General features: G+C 35.0%; 1 protein-coding gene across 1 annotated transcript; it reads left to right on the top strand.

Moving 5' to 3' along the window:
• Positions 1–11,412: 11,412 nt before the first annotated feature.
• On the top strand, positions 11,413–16,043 carry LOC109064665 (endothelin-1-like). Its single transcript, XM_042747322.1, has 4 exons — positions 11,413–11,562; positions 14,664–14,811; positions 15,303–15,431; positions 15,519–16,043. The coding sequence occupies exons 1-4, from the start codon at positions 11,475–11,477 to the stop codon at positions 15,625–15,627; spliced, it is 474 nt and encodes a 157-aa protein (XP_042603256.1). The 5' UTR covers positions 11,413–11,474; the 3' UTR covers positions 15,628–16,043.
• Positions 16,044–18,397: the final 2,354 nt, after the last annotated feature.

Below are 18,397 nucleotides of genomic sequence, written 5' to 3'. Positions count from 1 at the left end.
CATCATCTAAAAACTGATCAAGTGCACATATTACAGGGAAAAATTGTCAATAGCACATTACTTCTGAAATAGTATTATCATTAACGTTACGCAGGTTTTCCTTTGTATACCATTCTTGATTATTCTCAAAATAAGATGTCATCCGTTCATCATTAACTATGTGGTGTGATATGACGTCTTATCCATTACTGTTTAACTTAAGAATGGAATTGCACTTCCTGAACAATGTGAGGAACAATGTAAGTGTTTTAAGAACTGTGACATGGCCTCCTCTCTATTAATGAACTGTTTCCCACGCTTCCCTATAAAGAATGATTGCACAATACAGTCTTATGCAACTAAATATTTTTACAGTCAAGCAGAAACTCGATTGCTGTCACAAAAATGAGTGTAGCAGAATTCTATACAAGTCCACAGATACCACTGGCAATACCACCCATAATAGCACTTTTAAAAGTCTCAACAAACAACAGCAGCCTTGTTCAAACTGATGCAGAATAGAATTAACTGGTACACACGAGCTGCAATAAATTATGTTTGTGATCTATTTAACCAGAATAACATATTTTCCTCTGCTGTTTTATATCTAACCTGCTTCTTGGAGAAAATAATTGATTATTAGTATGTTAGGTTAGGTCTGCACATAGGTTGGGGGACCAACCCAAAGTGCTGCCCCCTTCCATGGGAACATATGTTTAAAACAGTTAACAATGTTCCTTTTTTTTTTTTTTTTTTTTATTTTTTTTTTTTTTTTTTTTTTTTTATAACTAAGGCAGTCTCTTGCCAAGAAGAAAAGAAAGCCACAGCCCACATTTTCCATGTGTAGTCAATGTTTCTACACAGTTTTATTCATGGGTGACAGCGGCGTCTGTCCTGCTGGAGGTGACCGGATGTCATCTCTGATAGACCCTGTGAATAAAAAGATCACGCCTGGAAAGAATTCTATAGAAACTTACTAGCAGGTCTCAAGCAAAATTTAGCTCATTTTCAAACTTCTCATATCGGCAATATGTCCTAGCCACATGCTGTAGTGTTACAGTGTGCATAAAACAAAGTCTGCATGCTGGTCTTTTCTTTAAGACATACTGCCATCTGTTGGTTTACGACTGAAAAGTGTTTTTTTCCCTATACATGAACAGTACAATGCACAACAGACATACCTTTAATGTTTTAAAAATGCATAGCTTGTGCAATTTTTAACTTGTTAATGTTTGTCAGATCTACTATTTTTTTCTGATACTTTTATTTAAAAAGGATGCTTAAAATTATTCAAAATAAAAATATTTAAAATGTTACAATTTTTATTTCAAATAAATTCAGTTCTTTTGAATGCTGTATTCATTAAAGAATTCTGAAAAAAAAATTGTAATACAGTTTCAACAAACATTTTAAGCAGCACAACGCTGATAACAATAAGAAATGTCTTTGAGCACAAACTCAGCTTATTAGAATGATTTCTGCAGGACCATGTGACACTGAAGACTGGAGTAATAATGCTAAAAAATACAGCTATGCATTACAGAAATAAATTTCATTTTAAAATATATAACAGTTCATATTGTAATATTTCACAATATTAAACTTTTAATTGTATTTTTGATCAAATTAATGATAATTCTCTCTCAACAAGTACTGTAAACTTCACAGATAGCATTCTAACTTGGTACATTACAAAATACAAATTAAAATTATATATATATATATATATATATATATATATATATATATATATATATATATATATATATATATATATATAAGATAAAAACAGGGTCCAAAATATTTGCATTTATTTTTATTGTTATTCATTATTATTATTATTATTATTATTATTTATTTTATTCTTTTTTTTTTTTAATCAACATTATTACCTAGCTACAGTATGCTGGCCTGAACTATAAATCAAGGTATCAGGAATGAAATATATGCCAGTGATCAAGTGCAGGCAGGCAACTTGCGTCTATGTTTGCTATCAGTGGTCATCAAGGCACATACTGTAACTGTAATTAAGACATAGTAAGCACTAAAGGAGTGGATCAGTTGGTGATGTGGTTCACCATACTGACCATACTTGGCTGGGCCTTTCTGTATATTGAGAGGGCCAACATATATGGCTTGGCTGGAACTTCTGAGTCATAATAAGAACCAGATGTAAAGGAGACAGCGACGGTCTCAAAGTCAGACTTATAGCACTGTTTACGCTCTGTTCCCTCCAGCATTCTCTTGGGCTGAAGGACTTCTGTAAAACTTTCCAAAATCAATTTATAGGCAAAGACTTTCTCTCTCTCTCTGTCTCTTATCATGGAAGTACTACCTTAGAGATGTTCTTGCTGTGTTAACTAATTGCTTCTTTGCTGACATCGTGTTCAGCTGATGGAATGTTACTGTCATATAATGCAAGATGACTTTGTAGCCGTTTCTTGTAAGTCACTGAATTTCTGTACTGTCAGCTCTATTATCCATGGGAGATGTTAAAAGCAGGGTGGGGTGAAAGACAAATTCATTAGAACATTCCCATTCCCATTCCAGTGGGAAAAGTTCCTTCAGATTATTGAAATGTTCTTTACGCTAAGAAAAAAAGGCTCTTTTAAGAACTGTTAACAGAAAGGTTATTCTGGCCACCCAAAATGGATCTTCTATTGCACTGCTTCAAACCCTGATTGGTTTGTAGTTTCAACACATTGCAGACTTCAACAGTACAATAGCTAGTCCAATAGTCCAATGGCATTCTGAATGGTGAATGAAGTGTGGCAGTCTCCTGAGAAAATAAAGTTAAAAAGTTCAATAGAAAAACAGCAGAAGGAAGGATGAGACAGAGGAAACTGCTTTCTGGTCAGAGGAGTTAAAACTGTGATCACTGCTGACACCTTTAAAAGTGATTCATTTGGAAACACTTGGGGAAAGAACAACATCAGTTTTGCTTTGGTGGCTTGTGGAAAAGCTGTAGGCGTGCAGGTACATACAGAGAGGTTACTTTCCATCCATAGACCAGGGCCAAGGAGACAGAGCAGGAGTCCGGCCAAGCGCAGGAGAACCATTAATGCAGAACTCTGAATCATTCCACCGATGGCCTCAAAGGCGTCATGTTTTCACAGAGCAGGAGCCAGGAAAGGATGTTTAGCTGTGCCTAATCTTCTCCTGGAGGTTTGCCTTTGATCGTATCTTGAATATTATGGACATATGATTCCACACCCGAGTGGAATAGAGACGTGTGATGTACGGTGGCAGGGAGGAAGTGATCAGGCAGGCAGGCAGGCAGTAGAATAGTAGGGGTAGATGCGAGCCCAGCAAGACCTGCATGGCATATGGTGAAAAATCTGTTCTTCGCTGTTATTAAGTGGCTCTCAGGCTGTCTTCAGCCAAGGCATACCCAGTAAGCCATGGCAGACACAGAGTACTGTTCTTGCAGAGCTGACGCATTTTGATCCAGTTGAGCACTGTGGGGCTGCCCACCCTCTGATAGTCTATTATAATTAGAACGCTTTGTCGTCATCTTTCTGTACACTGATGGTCTCATAAATTGCAAACTGCCAATTGCACTTTTTTAGCACAGTGTAAAAATATTCAGTATGCTGTTTACAGTAAACTGTATATACAAAGTACTATGCAAAACCTTATTAGATTTAACAATATTACATTTTTTCAAATATTGTAATAATTATGTGAGGTTTTTGTATGAATAGGAGTTAAAACTATTTTTTGTTAAGATTGTCTATTATTGTCTGTGTGTGTGTGTTTTAAGCATATATATATATATATATATATATATATATATATATATATATATATATATATATATACATATACAAAGAAAAAATCTAGAGAGGTAAGTCATTAGAAAAAATTTGCATTTGTAACCACCACTTCCAATGTTTCCCTTCAAAGAAATTGGCCAATAACTCTTAAAGAGCCCAATTATCTAAATATAGCCTCAAAATCTTTTCGGTATTTCAAGTTGCAGTTGACCAACGTGTGTTTTTCTGGTTGTGTAATTACTGTGATTCAGCTCAAAAATAACATAATTATCTTCTGCCTAACCTTTAATTAGTTTTGTTGTCTTATCTCATTCGTATGCTCCATAAGTGGTTTTATGGATTTATCAGAACAATTAAAATGCTGATGTACAGATTGTCACATCTGACAAATTAAAGTATCCATGAACTCGTTAGCAGCTTTAGTGGATGGATGCAGAGGGAAGTATACAGGTGCTATTTTAATTTTATTATAAATTAGAATTATGACATGTCATTTTGTAATACACTAAAAATGTTTTTTACTATTTTGAAAAATTACCTCAATAATAATAAAAATTGCCTCAATAATGTTTGCTCCATATATGATTTAAAAAAATAATTTTATGCATTCAACCCAAAAAAAAATCTGTTATCATTTATGAATGTCATATCATTGTAAACATAACTGTGGAAACCAAATATAGATGTTTAGCAGACTGTTTAAGCTTTTCTTTTTCTTACAGTTATAGTGTATAGTGACCAGTGGTTGTAAAGTTTTTTCAATTTCATTCTGTTCCTCATAGAAGCTTACCATATGTCCAGTTATTATGGACTACTGCTATGGTACTGTTATTTTTTTATTTAATTTTTTGCCATTCTTGATGCTTAATAGCCTCTGATTACCATTCACTTTCATCGTACAAAAAAGTGTAAATAAAATCTCTTTTTGAGGTCAGTGAAGGAAAGTCACATAGTTGAGAACATCAAACAAATTATTGGCCCCAAGGCTATAGTGAACCTTTATTAGGTTTGAAAACTTCAAAAAGTTCTCAGTATATTGTAAAGCAGACAAAATCGGTACCTGACAAGCTCTCGTGCTATATGGGATCAAAATGATGGCTGACACCCTCTCAAAAGCAACTTCCTATAAAAGTCACCACCTCTCCATTAGTGCTGTCTGGAACAGTCACCCAACAGGCCTGTGTGGAACAGCATTCACTCTGTAATCAAAGGTAGAATGTGTGGTTTTCAGAAAGAGTCTCAGATTGAAAAAATAAAAATGACACCAAGCTTATTTTATTCTATGCATCCGGCTCCCAGGTTTCCAGCTGGGATAATCAGCAATAAATCACATTTAATTTCCCTGAGAATGTGTGTCCAAGCCCAACACTAGAACATGAGACAGGATGTGGTAGACCTGTGTTAGCAGCACTTTCAGTAAGACTACTCATACATTATGTTTCAATTTGGAAAGAAGAAAGCATTAGCACTTCCTGACCTGTGACAAGCTGATGCATTTTTGCATTTATTTAAAGTACATAGTTTCTGACAACTATGTTTTGGTCTTAACTTGATTCTTTAAAAACTGTTGTAATTATTCAGAAGTTTAGAACTGAAATCCAAAAATCCAGCACAAAGAATCTAATCCCAGGAAATTACAACAGATTTAGGATGTATTTGTAATGTACTATTGCTTATTTTACAAAGGTAGTACAGTTAATGTAAAGCATAATGTACAGTTAGCCAGTAATCATCAGAGCTTTTTACTTAAACTACATTGTTGCTGTATACGTACACAAATTAAATAAAGAATGTGACTTTAAATCAGTAAATAAAGCACACTAAGGCCTGAGGATAAATATAACATTATAATATGTGTGTAATATGCTGTAAGACATAAACTCAATGTAGATCTAAATAACTATATGTGTCATGACAGCAAGTGATGGGACCGCATGTTCTACTGCATAACAAACATAAGCTGAGGTACAGTTACCACAGTTAATGTACATATTTACCTACATGGTTTATGCCCACTGCAGTTTAAATCCATGTGGGCATTAACCAAACCTGCTTTTATGCGAGACTGGGCTTTCCAAATAGTTTAGGTAAAACACTGAAGCTCTGTTTGACTCTGAAATGCTGCTTTGCGCGGGAATCTCTCACCTTACTTCTTTAAACAGGGAATAACGCGAGACAACCTTTTTTATCCATTGTGCGGGCCAACAGGTGAAACAAAATTTCAAAATGTACTCATTTCCGTTTGATTAAGATACCTACCTTTACAAATACTGTACGCCTAGTAACAAGCTTGTAGTCTGAACTCTTCATTAATTTAAATCCAATCTGAACACTAGGTGGAGTGATAGAGTACCGTTTTTTTTTTTTTTTTTAATGATCAATCGCCCATTGTAGGAAGTGATTTCAGGTTCACTGCCCATAATGTCTGAAATCGTTGATTATTTTTTATAATTATTTTTAAGCAGTATCTGTATGCGTATGCAAAACATTACTTATGAAACTGGAATGAATTCATTTCAATACACCAATAAAATTCTTTAAAGGGGACATATGATGTTGCTAAAAAGAACATTATTTTGTGTATTTGGTGTAATAAAAAAGTGTTTATGCGGGTTAAGGTTTAAAAAACACATTATGTTCCACATACTGTACATTATTGTTTCTCCTCTATGCCCCGCCTTTCTGAAACGTGTAGTTTTTTACAAAGCTCATGGGTTTAAAAAGTGAGGTGTGCTCTGATTGGCCAGCTATCCAGTGCATTGTGATTGGCCGATTGCCTCAAGCGTGTGACGGAAATGTTACGCCCCTTAACATACTGTGATGCGTGTCCTGGTCAGAACAAGACAAAAACAATAAAACCCATTACAAACGAGCCATTTGTTACATCCAGTGGGGACATAATTATGGATTATAATGACTTATACTGTGTTTTTATGCGTTGCGTTGCATCGCGCCACGTAAACATTAAATCATGTCTGCATTTGTGATCGGAGAAACGACAAACAACATCCTTGTTGATCCTGGAACAACATTACAATCAACCAATCAGAACTGAGATATAACTTTTCAGGAAATATCTGTTTTAGCCTTACAGTCAGGGTTAGGTGCTTCTACACCCTTGTTAATCAGCTATCATTTCCCACAGATTTTAGGAATAAATTATGGGTACCCTTACCAAAAAGTAGTATACTTCAAGTAAGTTAATTTTATTAAGTATATACTGAAGTAAAGTTCAAGTATATTTTAAGTATACTTTATGAAGCAAGTATACAAATATCAGTGTTCTAGTAGTATACTTGTAAGTGTACAGTACTTTTTCAATACTTCTTGGGACTAAATTGGCCCACTTTCTAGTATATAAAAGTATACTTTTAAGTATACTACTTTAAGTATAACAGTAGCAAACTTTGAGTACTCAACTAGTTTACCTCTTTGTTTGTAATTTGTACTGCAATTATACTAAAAGTAAACTTATACAGTAGGTATACTGGTAGTTTACTAATTAAATACTTTTTACACTTTGAAGTATAGTAAACTACTAGTTTAGTAGTTTTATACTGCAAGTATACTCATAAGTTAAGTGAACTTTACACCATACTTTAAATATACAACAATGTCCCTATTTAGGTTTTAATTTGTATATATTTTGTTATATGAATATCTGAACATACAAAACATCCAAAGAAAGAACAGGGTATCTGCTTGTAAACAAAAACATTTTATTCTAGCTTTATGCATTCTTTTTTTAAAACACTTTATTGTGGGTAAGTTTCATAACAAAAATAGAAATAACATTGTGAACAAAAAGCTGAAAAAAAACCCCTACGAATTGGATTCAGAATGATAATCAAAACGTAGATGTAGTCGATCAACACCCCAAAGCTTGACTGTAATTATTACCTCTTCATAGGTCGACATTTTATTCCATAACGTTACAGTTTTGATGCTGTTTCATTTCAGATGATCGTGTTCAGTGTTCCCAAATAATTTTCATGGGAAGTTGCTAAAGGAAAGTCTGTTTGTTGCTAAAAGTTGCCAAATGACGTTGTGATGTCATTGCGCGATGACATCATCCCATAATCGATGCAAAATTGTCACTTCATCAAATCTCAGCAAAAAATATATTTTATAAATGTTAATTTCTATTTGTTCATAAAATGATATAAACATATAATATAAAAATATAAAAATATAAATAACTATTTTTAAAAACAATATTGAAATAGACCTGTAAAAAATAGTATAGCCTACTATATAAAGGAATTTTCCATATGTTTCACAGGTTTTTACCTGCATTTTAAATTACACATTGTATTTTTTCGGTTTACGTGAGTTACAACGGATAATGGATAATGGATAAAGTCCTGGAAATTTACTTTCTTTTCCATTTTACTAGATCAACTAAAGATCAGCAATCACAGGTACAAGCTACTTACTAACAAGGTGTATCATAATAAGTGTGTTCAACTTGAAGCAGCGCTGTGCAGACCGATCGGTGTTTGACATCAAAGCACTGTGAAAGCGATTTGAAGTCATGCTGATCTGCCTGCAATCTATTAGCTCTCATGCTACTTTGATGTCATACTCCGATTGGTCTGCGCAGTGCTGCTTCAAGACGAACACACCTAATTATTATTGAACAATTGCATATAGCAGTTACCTTAATTCACATGATGGTGTGTACTGCTAGGCATCTTTGGTTTCCTCTTTTTGTCTAATTTAGATGGAAAATGTGTGTCTTTTTATCGTTTGAATCAATTATCAAAAGTTGCTAAAAGTTGCCAAATAAATGTTAAAAAATAGCTAAATTTGTTGCTATGTGCTTTTGGAAGAAAAAGTTGCCAGGGCAATCTGAAAAGTTGTTAAATCTAGCAACAAAATTGCTAAGTTGGCAACACTGATCGTGTTAGATTACATGTGTTAGTATCTGTTGTTTCTTCTTCTTCTTCACTTGTGTTTTTTTTGGAAATTCTGTACATAAGATGTGTACTAGCGTCCTCTACCATATAGCAATGAAAACACGGATTCTAGGAGCACAAGTATAGCTCAAATATATTTAGACTTTTTGTAAGTATAAGTCAAGTATACTTAAATGTCATTTAAAGCATATTTCTGAGGAGTACATAAAGCCCATTTCTGAGAAGTACATAAAAAGTAAACTAAAAGCATACTTTCCTATTTTTTAGTTTAAAAGAAGTATACTAATAGCACACTTGAATAAACTTATTTTCCGTAAGGGTAAGGTTAGGTTTAGGGGTAGGGATTGGGTAAAGTCTATATTTTTGGACAATAATGTTGATACAGGATCATCAAAAGATGTTGATCCAGGAACATGTCTGTCCTGGCAAAATCACGGCGACCGTGACATCATATACCTCTGTAAATAAATACAATTTAAATTCACATCTCGCACACTTCTCTCCCAGGATCAGGAAATACTCCTCAATAAAATGTGCTGCACACTAAATATTTGGTTTGAACTGTTCTGGAACAGTGTTGTAAATACAGCTTAACCACTGATTTCTAGTTGTGTCCTCTTTTGAAAGGCCAAACAATGTATTTTCTTTTTCACAACAAAACAGCATCTCCACGACATGGCGCCGGCGGCAACAGCGAGAATCAAAGGTTACACCTTTCTTTGCGTGAACATTTGGGTGTTGTTATGCAAATCTTCCCACATTGTGATGTAGACATGTGGGGGCGTGTTTAAACGAGGCGTTTTAGGAGGGCGTGGACGAATCTTAACTTTTATAAAGAATATCTCTTTGGGTTTGAGACTTTAGTCTTTGCAACTTTTAAAAATACAATTTCATTGTGTGTGTGTGTGTGTGTTGATATTAAAGACAATATGTAGCATAACTGTACATGTCATGTGTCGACATACCCAAGTGTCTACTCTTATTAGTTTTACAAAGATAAAGAATGGAAATTAAGAGTCTGGTTGAAACAAGTAATTATTGATCATTGATTACTGATGCATACCTCAGCAGGTAATGTGGACGAATCCTGCAAAAAACAAACAAATAAATAAAAATGCATGTATATTAGAGGCTTAATAGGGAACTGCAGCTGAGGGTCAGTGAAAGTCCAGGGGAGTGTGTAAAAGTGAGTGGTTTTCAGGAGCAAAAGTATTTTAAGAGATAGTCTAGCTTAATCATTGTCTTCTCTCAATAATATTTTACTTTTAATGCATTTGCTGGCTCTAGGATGGATAATCATGAACAGATTGTTTCAGGCTTGCTTGGCAAGCTAATAATTCTGTTGAAAAGTTTTTAAAGCCTTCTTCTCGTATAGAGGTCAGTGTTCTGTGAAAACAGAAAAGTTATTGATTTACTGGTTGATTTAGTCAGCAATTCTGCATGCCATTTGACACTTTGAGCAGTTAGCCAAAGTCTCACTGTTATATTAGTTTAATAAACACTAACTCAGCACGTGTACATTGCTACAAACAATAAAACTATTTTTTTTATCAAATAAAACCATAAAGTGTAAATGTAATGTGATATGAAATGCGATAGAGCAACAAAGACTGGCACAAAGTATTAAAAAAAAAAATCCTCACTTATGTCTCTCTCACAGCTGCAGGAAGAAGCCATTCGGAGCTCTGAAGTTCTCCTTCCTCCTCCAAAGCACCTCACCTCACAGAGCTAATTGCTGTAGCCAGGGGCTCTGTGACCAAATATGTTGTTTTGTGTTGTGCCCAGCCTTTAATTATCTCTTCTAAATGCAAAACTAAGCCTAATCTGGACTAATGAGAAGTCAAAAAGTGAGCTAAATAGAAGTACGGGTGGGAAAAAATAACCCAACCCCTGTGGTGCTGCATAGAATACATCACTTTGCCCCCCTTGTGATTAAATGACAGGCCCCATTGAGGACCATTCTGAACAACTTTCACGCCACATTTCATATCTCTTAGCCTGTTTGTGCAGTGGAGCTCGTGCCACACAAATTTTCACCAAATTTGGCATGATTATGGAAGGAATTGCCAAAAATGAGAGCAAGAACTGTTTCTGAACTGCAGAAAATGTTTAACCAGTTAGAGGAACCCTCCACAGTTAAGAAAGTCTGGCATGCAGATGCTTATATTGAGATGTTTCAATTGGCTTTTTATTGTTTTAATTAAGGTGGAGGTTTACCACAATGGGCTTTCCTTGGTTTGGGAAAAAGACCTGGTCTGTCTAGGTTTTCTACTTTGAAAAAGATGGGTTTCCTCTCCGGGCTGTAGTTTTAACTTTGTTCTTCAAGCATCCATTCCTAACATAGCAATAGGAAGGAAAAAATAAGAGTGCGCAAAAATTCCCATGAGATGCCAGCTCACCCATGAAGTGGAACTCAATCCATCCGTTTATAATCTTTGATGCACCTCTGACCATGTTGGAAGCACTTGATGAAAACAGACAATGTTGAGATACCATATTTCACAAATGTTTCCACTGGATTTAGAGCATCTATCCAAACAAAAATACAATCTCTCCCTCTCTCTCTCTCTCCCACTGACACTCACATACAATGAGTCTTGTCAAACACCTGTCCTTAGCATTGTGAAGAACAACTTGGCTGGCTGATCCAAAGAGGGAGATGGGGGAGGAGGATGTGGTAGGCTGGAGGTGTTTAGAGAGTGGCAGAAGTTTCTGAGAAACTCCACAACCTGCTCTCTATCCCCTCACAGCTTTCCTCTCTTCCTGTGGATAGACATCCAGGAGACAGGCTTGCCAATTAATGTTCTGCGCATCTTTGGAAAGAAGCATTATGGATTTTTCCTTCTTATTCTTAATAAGTGTGGTTGTTTTCATATTGGGACAACAAGGTAAATGACTATTATCTTTCTTATATATATATATATATATATATATATATATATATATATATATATATATATATTAATTTGGCTTTCTGTTCAATTATTGAATTACTATGTGAATATTTTCCTATCTGAAACAAAATGTTAATCTAGTTTACATAATATTTTATGATTTTATCTAGCAAAAGCCAACTTTGTATGTGAACTGTATTTTCACACCAGATATATATTCTTGTAATTTAAAGGGATAAACTATTTACTGTTAATGCTTAAAGGAAAATATTTACTCACCCTCTCATTGATCCATGCCTGTATGACTTTCTTTCCTCTATGGAACATAGAAGATTTTTCTTAGAAATGGTTTGGTTACCAGTATTCTTAAATAATATCTTCTTTTGTGTTTCACAGAAGACATAAAATTCATACAAGTTTGGTGTAAATTTTGACAGTAATATTTTATTGGATTGTGACTGGTGAAAAAAAATACATAACAGAAATCTATCAAAAATATGAGTTAAATATTTTTGATAGATTTCTATAATCAATTTGTTTCTTAACACCAGTCACAATATGCACCTAGTTGTACAATAGATTGAAGTGTTGAATTAGTGTTAAATGTGGCGTAAAATGCTGCTTAAGCCATTTGAGCATGTAAGTGGGTAAACTCCCCATGTGTAGGCCATCTACCACTTCTATGGACCACAGAACATGTAACTTCCTCCACGGTGATGCAAAAGCAGTGACAGTTGCCTCAGAATGGTTTAGCTTTTGTGCTGTGGGAAGGCTTAATTTTAATAGCATGCAGAGTTCATAGACAGAGCAAGTTGTCTCTGGAAACAGTTAAACTGTGATCAGACTATGATCATTTCTTTGTTTTACAAGGGAATTTTCTTGAATCAACTGACATCGTTGCAAGTTGGCTCACAAATTTGAACATAACAGAAAGGTTTGTTGTTGAGGTCTTTAGTTTCAGTATTGGATGTACTGGTATGCAGTGCAAAACACTAGGATAATATACTGTATTGCAAAGTTATTGCAGTTAATTGCTGGGAATACAGTACCATTTTCCTCAGTAGTTTCGAGTTTCAAGGCCAGTCTGCTACAGGACAGAAATGATCACAGCTTTGAATTTTTAATAACAGCAGTCAAACTACTTGGGATTAGTAAAGCTTTACATCTTCTTGCTAATATGTTAATGCTAACAACAGGAAACCTGTTGGTGTTTTTTCGAATGAGATGGTCTGGTTCACTGTTGGTGGTTATGATTTTACGTAATCCCTTGCTTGTCTTTTACAATTCTATGCTGATCCACCTTGGCATTCCTCTCTTTTTCCTTAGGGCACGGGTCACAAAATTAAATTTTTCTTGGGAAAACAAACTGTCCTGAGAGGTGCTACAGAACTCGCCTTAGTATCATACCAATCATACCATCTAGTATCATAACAGTATCGAATTAGTGAAGTCTAGCCTGATACAATATTACAGGGATAAAGAAAATGTTTCCTGATAGTCTTTCTCATGATTTTGGGTAGGATGGTATAAAGTCAGTTGTATGTGAATATGTCAGGCATTTTAAGAAAACATTCCAGTGGATTTGTAACAAATTCCAAGTTCCACATCTCAGCTTTTCTCTGTGATTAATTATCCTGACCTGATATATGAAAACTAACCCCAATGCTTCACTGGGTAACCTCAACTGACGCCTTCAGGATATGGATGACAACTGATTTCCAGCCTAGTCAGACCAATTGTTGTGTATTCCACATCAAACTTCTATGGTTAGACCCTCATAGCCTTGTTATAGTGATGGATCACTGTGATCACTCCCAGATCACTTTCCACAGACCTGGGCATGCAATTTCATCCTTTTCTATAAAGCCTTACGGCCTCAGGTCCTGTTTGCTTGACTGAGCACCTTAGAAGTCATTCCGGTTACTGGGGTTTTGCTAATACCCCTCTTCCATGTATCCTGAACAAGTCTCTTGCAGTCTTAGTTTATCCATCTTGCCTCATAAAAGAACTTTTTTGGCAATTGAATATACCCTTATGTAAATACCATCATACTTGTTCTTTTGTCTTTCTTTTCCTTTGAGATCTGTTTGTCTGTAAGAGAGTTACCATGTTGCAAATAAGCGCAAGATCTGTTTTTGATTCTACTTTTAAAACCCCAACCATCGGAAGCTGTAGTGGTGGTTTGCTTTGTAGCATCTACACATGCTGCTGGAATCCTAGAGGCATAAAATGTGGTGGCCACAGATCGTATTTGCTGTCTTCTTTAAACATGCTCCACATGGGCCACTCTGCTTTTTATTCACCGCAACCTTAATGAAGCTCAACCATAAGACATTTTGTTTTTAGTTTTTCTTTATTTTTATTATTTTGTCAACGCACTTTTATCATTATTAATACTGGTGCATGGCAATGGCATGTCACTTTTGAACTAATAACCTATGAGATCAAAGCTACATGAAAACAGGATTTGTGCGGGAATCTTCAGGATTAAAGCAAAGCGGACCTCGAAGACACAACAGTGCTGAATTGTTTAGACAGCAGCAACAGTTTAGACATGTTATGTCTCACATCATCAATTAAAGACTAATATTTTGACAATTTTTGAGGATTAGTTTCAGGTGTAACACATCAAAGCAAAAAGTCTTAGGCTTTGGCTGAAAATGGGGATCAGTGAATTGCGGTAATTAAGCTTTCTGATGGCTGCATTGATAGTGTTACCCCATTTGTCTTTACGGCAATCCAAAAATTATTATTTGATCAAAATATAGTAAAAAAAAGCAAAATATTATTACAATTTGAAATAGCTGTTTTCTGTTTTAATATATTTAAAAATGTAATTTATTCCTGTGATGGAAAAACTGAATTTTCAGCAGCAGTTATTCAGTCTTTAGGGTCATCTGACCCTACAAAAATCTTTATAATATATTGATTTGGTGCACAAAAACATTTCTTGTTGCTATTAAAGTTTGAGGATTCTTTAATGAATAGAACAGCAAAAGAAACATTTCTTTGAAATAGAAATCTTTTGTAACATTGTCTTGTCCTTGTTTCTTTTGTTACCTGTTGTTTAAAGTTCTTTTCTTTGTATCCGTCAGTCCCAGGGTCCCATGCGAACAGAAGTCCATCTGTGAATGCTACTCCACACACTCACCGTCGTGAAAGACGCTGCTCCTGTGAAAACCTGAAGGACAAAGAATGTGTGTACTTTTGCCACATAGGAATCGTATGGGTCGATACGCCCAGGTACATCAGACACATTGATTTGTGTATGTCTTTGAACAGCACTAAAGAGAGATTTGAGATCTATTGAGGACTGATGCTGGTAACCTGTGTGCTCTGCAAGCACGTGTCTGGTTGTATTTAAGTGTGTGGTCTCATTAATGTGGCCCACGCATGGAGACCTGAGGACAGGCAGACTGCCTTTGGTGAAAAACAACCCAGAAACCAAAGATTGAGAGTCTGGCTCTTGGGAAGTGAAACAAGTGTGAAGTCTTTTATATCTGAAACAAACAGGAATCCATACCCCTGGTCAAAATGCAAATTCAAAGCAGCACAAGGCTTTTGGTTCTGTTAATGAATTTAAAAAAAAGTTCTACATTGTGCATAAAACATACATTTATATTGGCCACAGTATATTTGGTGCAGAACTTTTTCTAGATGAGTTATTAAATTTGATTATTAAATCCATATTAAAAATTGAAAGGTTTGTTTAAATATCCACTGTTCTATCTCAGTCAGGTCATTCCCTATGGTGTGGGTTCACTCCAAATGCGTCTCAGACGAGATGTGGAACGATGCCAGTGCACAGACAAAAGAGATAAAAAGTGTGTGCAGTTTTGCTCTTACTTGGATCTCCAGCAAGAGTGAGTGTCATCATTAATTTCACTGTATTTGACACACATTGCGGCAGTTGTATTGTATTTTACTGATACACTTGGTATCTTTTGCAGAGATGAAAATGCCTCAGGCAGAAGGTACCATTCCAGAAACTACAAAGAACGATACAAGTCTAAATTCCCCCGGAGACTGAGGAATCACAAACCAATGCAAACAACCTGAGAGAAATGAAAAGAAGAAAAAAGAAAAAAAAAAGCTATGTAGTAACTGTATATTATTACTATTTGGGCAGCAAGCCTGGCCATAGGTCTGAACATGTGTGCTGTGAATTGTTTACGAAGTACAGTATTAGACATCATTTCTATTACTTTGGGTTGTCATGAACTGCTAGCATCTCACAGTCACCCATCACAGTCTAGGAGTGATACTTATATTATCAAACTGTAAGTATTTTGTAGAATACTGTAAAACCGTATTGCTTATTGACATGTTATATATATTGTTTGATGTTTCCAATTTTGTTTCCTTATAGTGAGTACATTTGGATTTTTATTGAGAACAATAGCAGCTTATGGGCACTTTATGTTTGACAATAAACATACAAGTTGGCCTTGGGTAAAGATTTTTCTGTTTAGAAAGAGGATATTGTCAAAAGAAAGATTGTAGATTGTTTTTTTTTACCCTTGGAAAAATAATAAAAAATAATAATAAATTCATCTCCACTACTCGGACAAACAGTTAAAATGTATTAGTGGATATGATTTCTCAGACAATTGGAACAATTTCTAATCTAATGAATGAACTGAGTATTTATTGTAATGTGAAAAGGCAAATAATAAAATAAACAAAAACCTAGTCATCTGTGAACATTTTCCCCCCCCTTATAATGGAATATGGCTGAAGTATATAATTATGGTTTTGGTATCGACTTTCTTTGTGAATATTTTCTACTTGCAATAATTGAAAAATTGCTTATAAACTTACTGTACCTACAATGAGAGCAAGGTTAAATATGTACAGGAAAAGTGGAAGTTAAGCAAAATTAATAAATAAATAAAAACTTCAGAGAGGTATAGTGTGAGAGAAACCGATAAAACTGTCATTGTGCCCAGAGATCAAACAGGAGTCTCATCATGGGAGAGGGTAATGGCAAAGCTAAATGTTTCCACAGTGCTAGAGGCTAGCAATTTTCTGAATAGCTCCACTCACTCTTTCTTTTGCTGCTGTTGTTTTCCATGAGGTGATATGTAAAGCCTTTCTGGTGTAAACCAATATTGTTGGTTGGTCTGGTTTCTGAGTGATCACCAGTTAAGGTGAATAGTAGTGGGCCTACATCTTTATATAAGGCCGGCTATTTATCTCCATTCATTTTTGGCATCATCAGGAATGCTGGTTTACCTCACAGGAAGCCTTTCACAAGAAACTTCTGGAAGGAATTTGTGGTGCTCTCATTTACTACCAGGACAAAGGAACAAACACTCTCTATTCCTGTCCCCCCTGTTTCAGTCAGACGCATCGAGCCAGCCACTAACCACATTGTTAGGTTCTGGGAAACACCCTGAAAAAACCCAACAAATGATTAAAAGTCAGCTAAAAACAGATCATTAAGATTATCAAGATATGGCTGCATCACATACTGTACACAAATCTTAAAGGGATAGTTTACCCAAAATTGAAAATTCTGTCATTAATTACTCACATTCATGTTGTTCCAAACCCGTAAGACCTTAGTTCATCTTTGGAACACAAATTAAGTTATGATGAAATCCAAGAGCTTTCTGACCCTGCATAAACAGCAACGCAAATACCACGTTCAAGGCCCAGAAAGGTAGTAAGGACATCAACAAAAAAGTTCATGTGACATCAGTGATTCAACTGTAATTTTATAAAGCTACGAGAATATTTTTGTGTGCAAAGAAAACAAAAATATGAGCTGTGCATCTGGGTTTTATGTCAAAATGCTGGCTCCTGCATCAGCAGCGGCACACGTATACATGACGTGATACTCTTGTGAACACATGTCAAAGACTGACATGGAAGAGAAGAAATTGTTGGATAAAGCTATTTTTGTTTTCTTTGTGCACAAAAAAGTATGTTCTCGTAGTTTCATAAAATTAACCACTGATGTCACATGGACTGTGGCCTTACTACCTTGCTGGGCCATGAACGTGGAAGTTGTTTGGCTTTCTTTGTAGGGTCAGAAAACTATTGGATTTCATTAAAAAAAAAGAATCTTAATTTGTGTTACGAAGATGAACGAAGGTCTTAGCGGTTTGACAGAATTTTCATTTTTGGGTCAACTATACCTTTAATACTTCAGATGGGCCACTTTTTCAATATTGTTTGGGAAGTTAACTATGTGAACATAGAACAAACAGGAAACATGATATTGTTTCAACAGAAAATGAGGTTTCCAAAATTTAGGCCTTTAACATCCCAGCAAACACAGAATGTTCCCCTAACATTACTATTTGGTTACCGCTTGATTGCTTTTTATTTATTTATTTGTGAATCAAGTAATAATGTTCTCTGCACAATCTTTTTAGTTTTTTTTTTTTTTTTTGCAACCATAAAGTAACATTCCAAGAACAATGCAGCATTTTTTTTAAATAACTTAAATATAACATACAGAACATTCTCCAAAAAACTGAACATTTAGAAATAATAGATTTATAACTTAATGGGAATGTTAGTAGTAAAACTTTACTTGGAAAGCAAAACTAAACTAAGCTTGTTGGGTGAAATACAGACACAAAATTTCTAAGGCATCCTTATTATTTCAGATTTTTTCTTAACCCTCTGGAGTCGATTAACGCGTATACGCGTTTTGGGGTATTTTCTCCTGATAACCCCGAAAAGAACTTAAATTACACTTTCAGTTTTGATCGTACAGAGAAGAGCAATACATCAATCGAATCTGTAAAGGGTCTACTTTTTTTTGTATACAGACATAATAACAACAAAACTTTGTGCACTTATAAAATAAAGATAA

This window comes from Cyprinus carpio, chromosome B20 (genome assembly GCF_018340385.1).
Source record: "Cyprinus carpio isolate SPL01 chromosome B20, ASM1834038v1, whole genome shotgun sequence".
In the NCBI taxonomy this organism is placed as follows: Eukaryota; Metazoa; Chordata; class Actinopteri; order Cypriniformes; family Cyprinidae; genus Cyprinus; species Cyprinus carpio.
Note: the sequence above shows the minus strand (reverse complement) of the source record. Positions and strands in the feature narration are given on the sequence as shown.

Coding starts and splice junctions, on each gene's coding strand:
- LOC109064665 (XM_042747322.1), top strand. CDS start 11,475: ATGTTCTGCGCATCTTTGGAAAGAAGCATTATGGATTTTTCCTTCTTA. Junction 14,812..15,302: donor GTATGGGTCGATACGCCCAG/GTACATCAGACA, acceptor GTTCTATCTCAG/TCAGGTCATTCCCTATGGTG. Junction 15,432..15,518: donor TACTTGGATCTCCAGCAAGA/GTGAGTGTCATC, acceptor TATCTTTTGCAG/AGATGAAAATGCCTCAGGCA.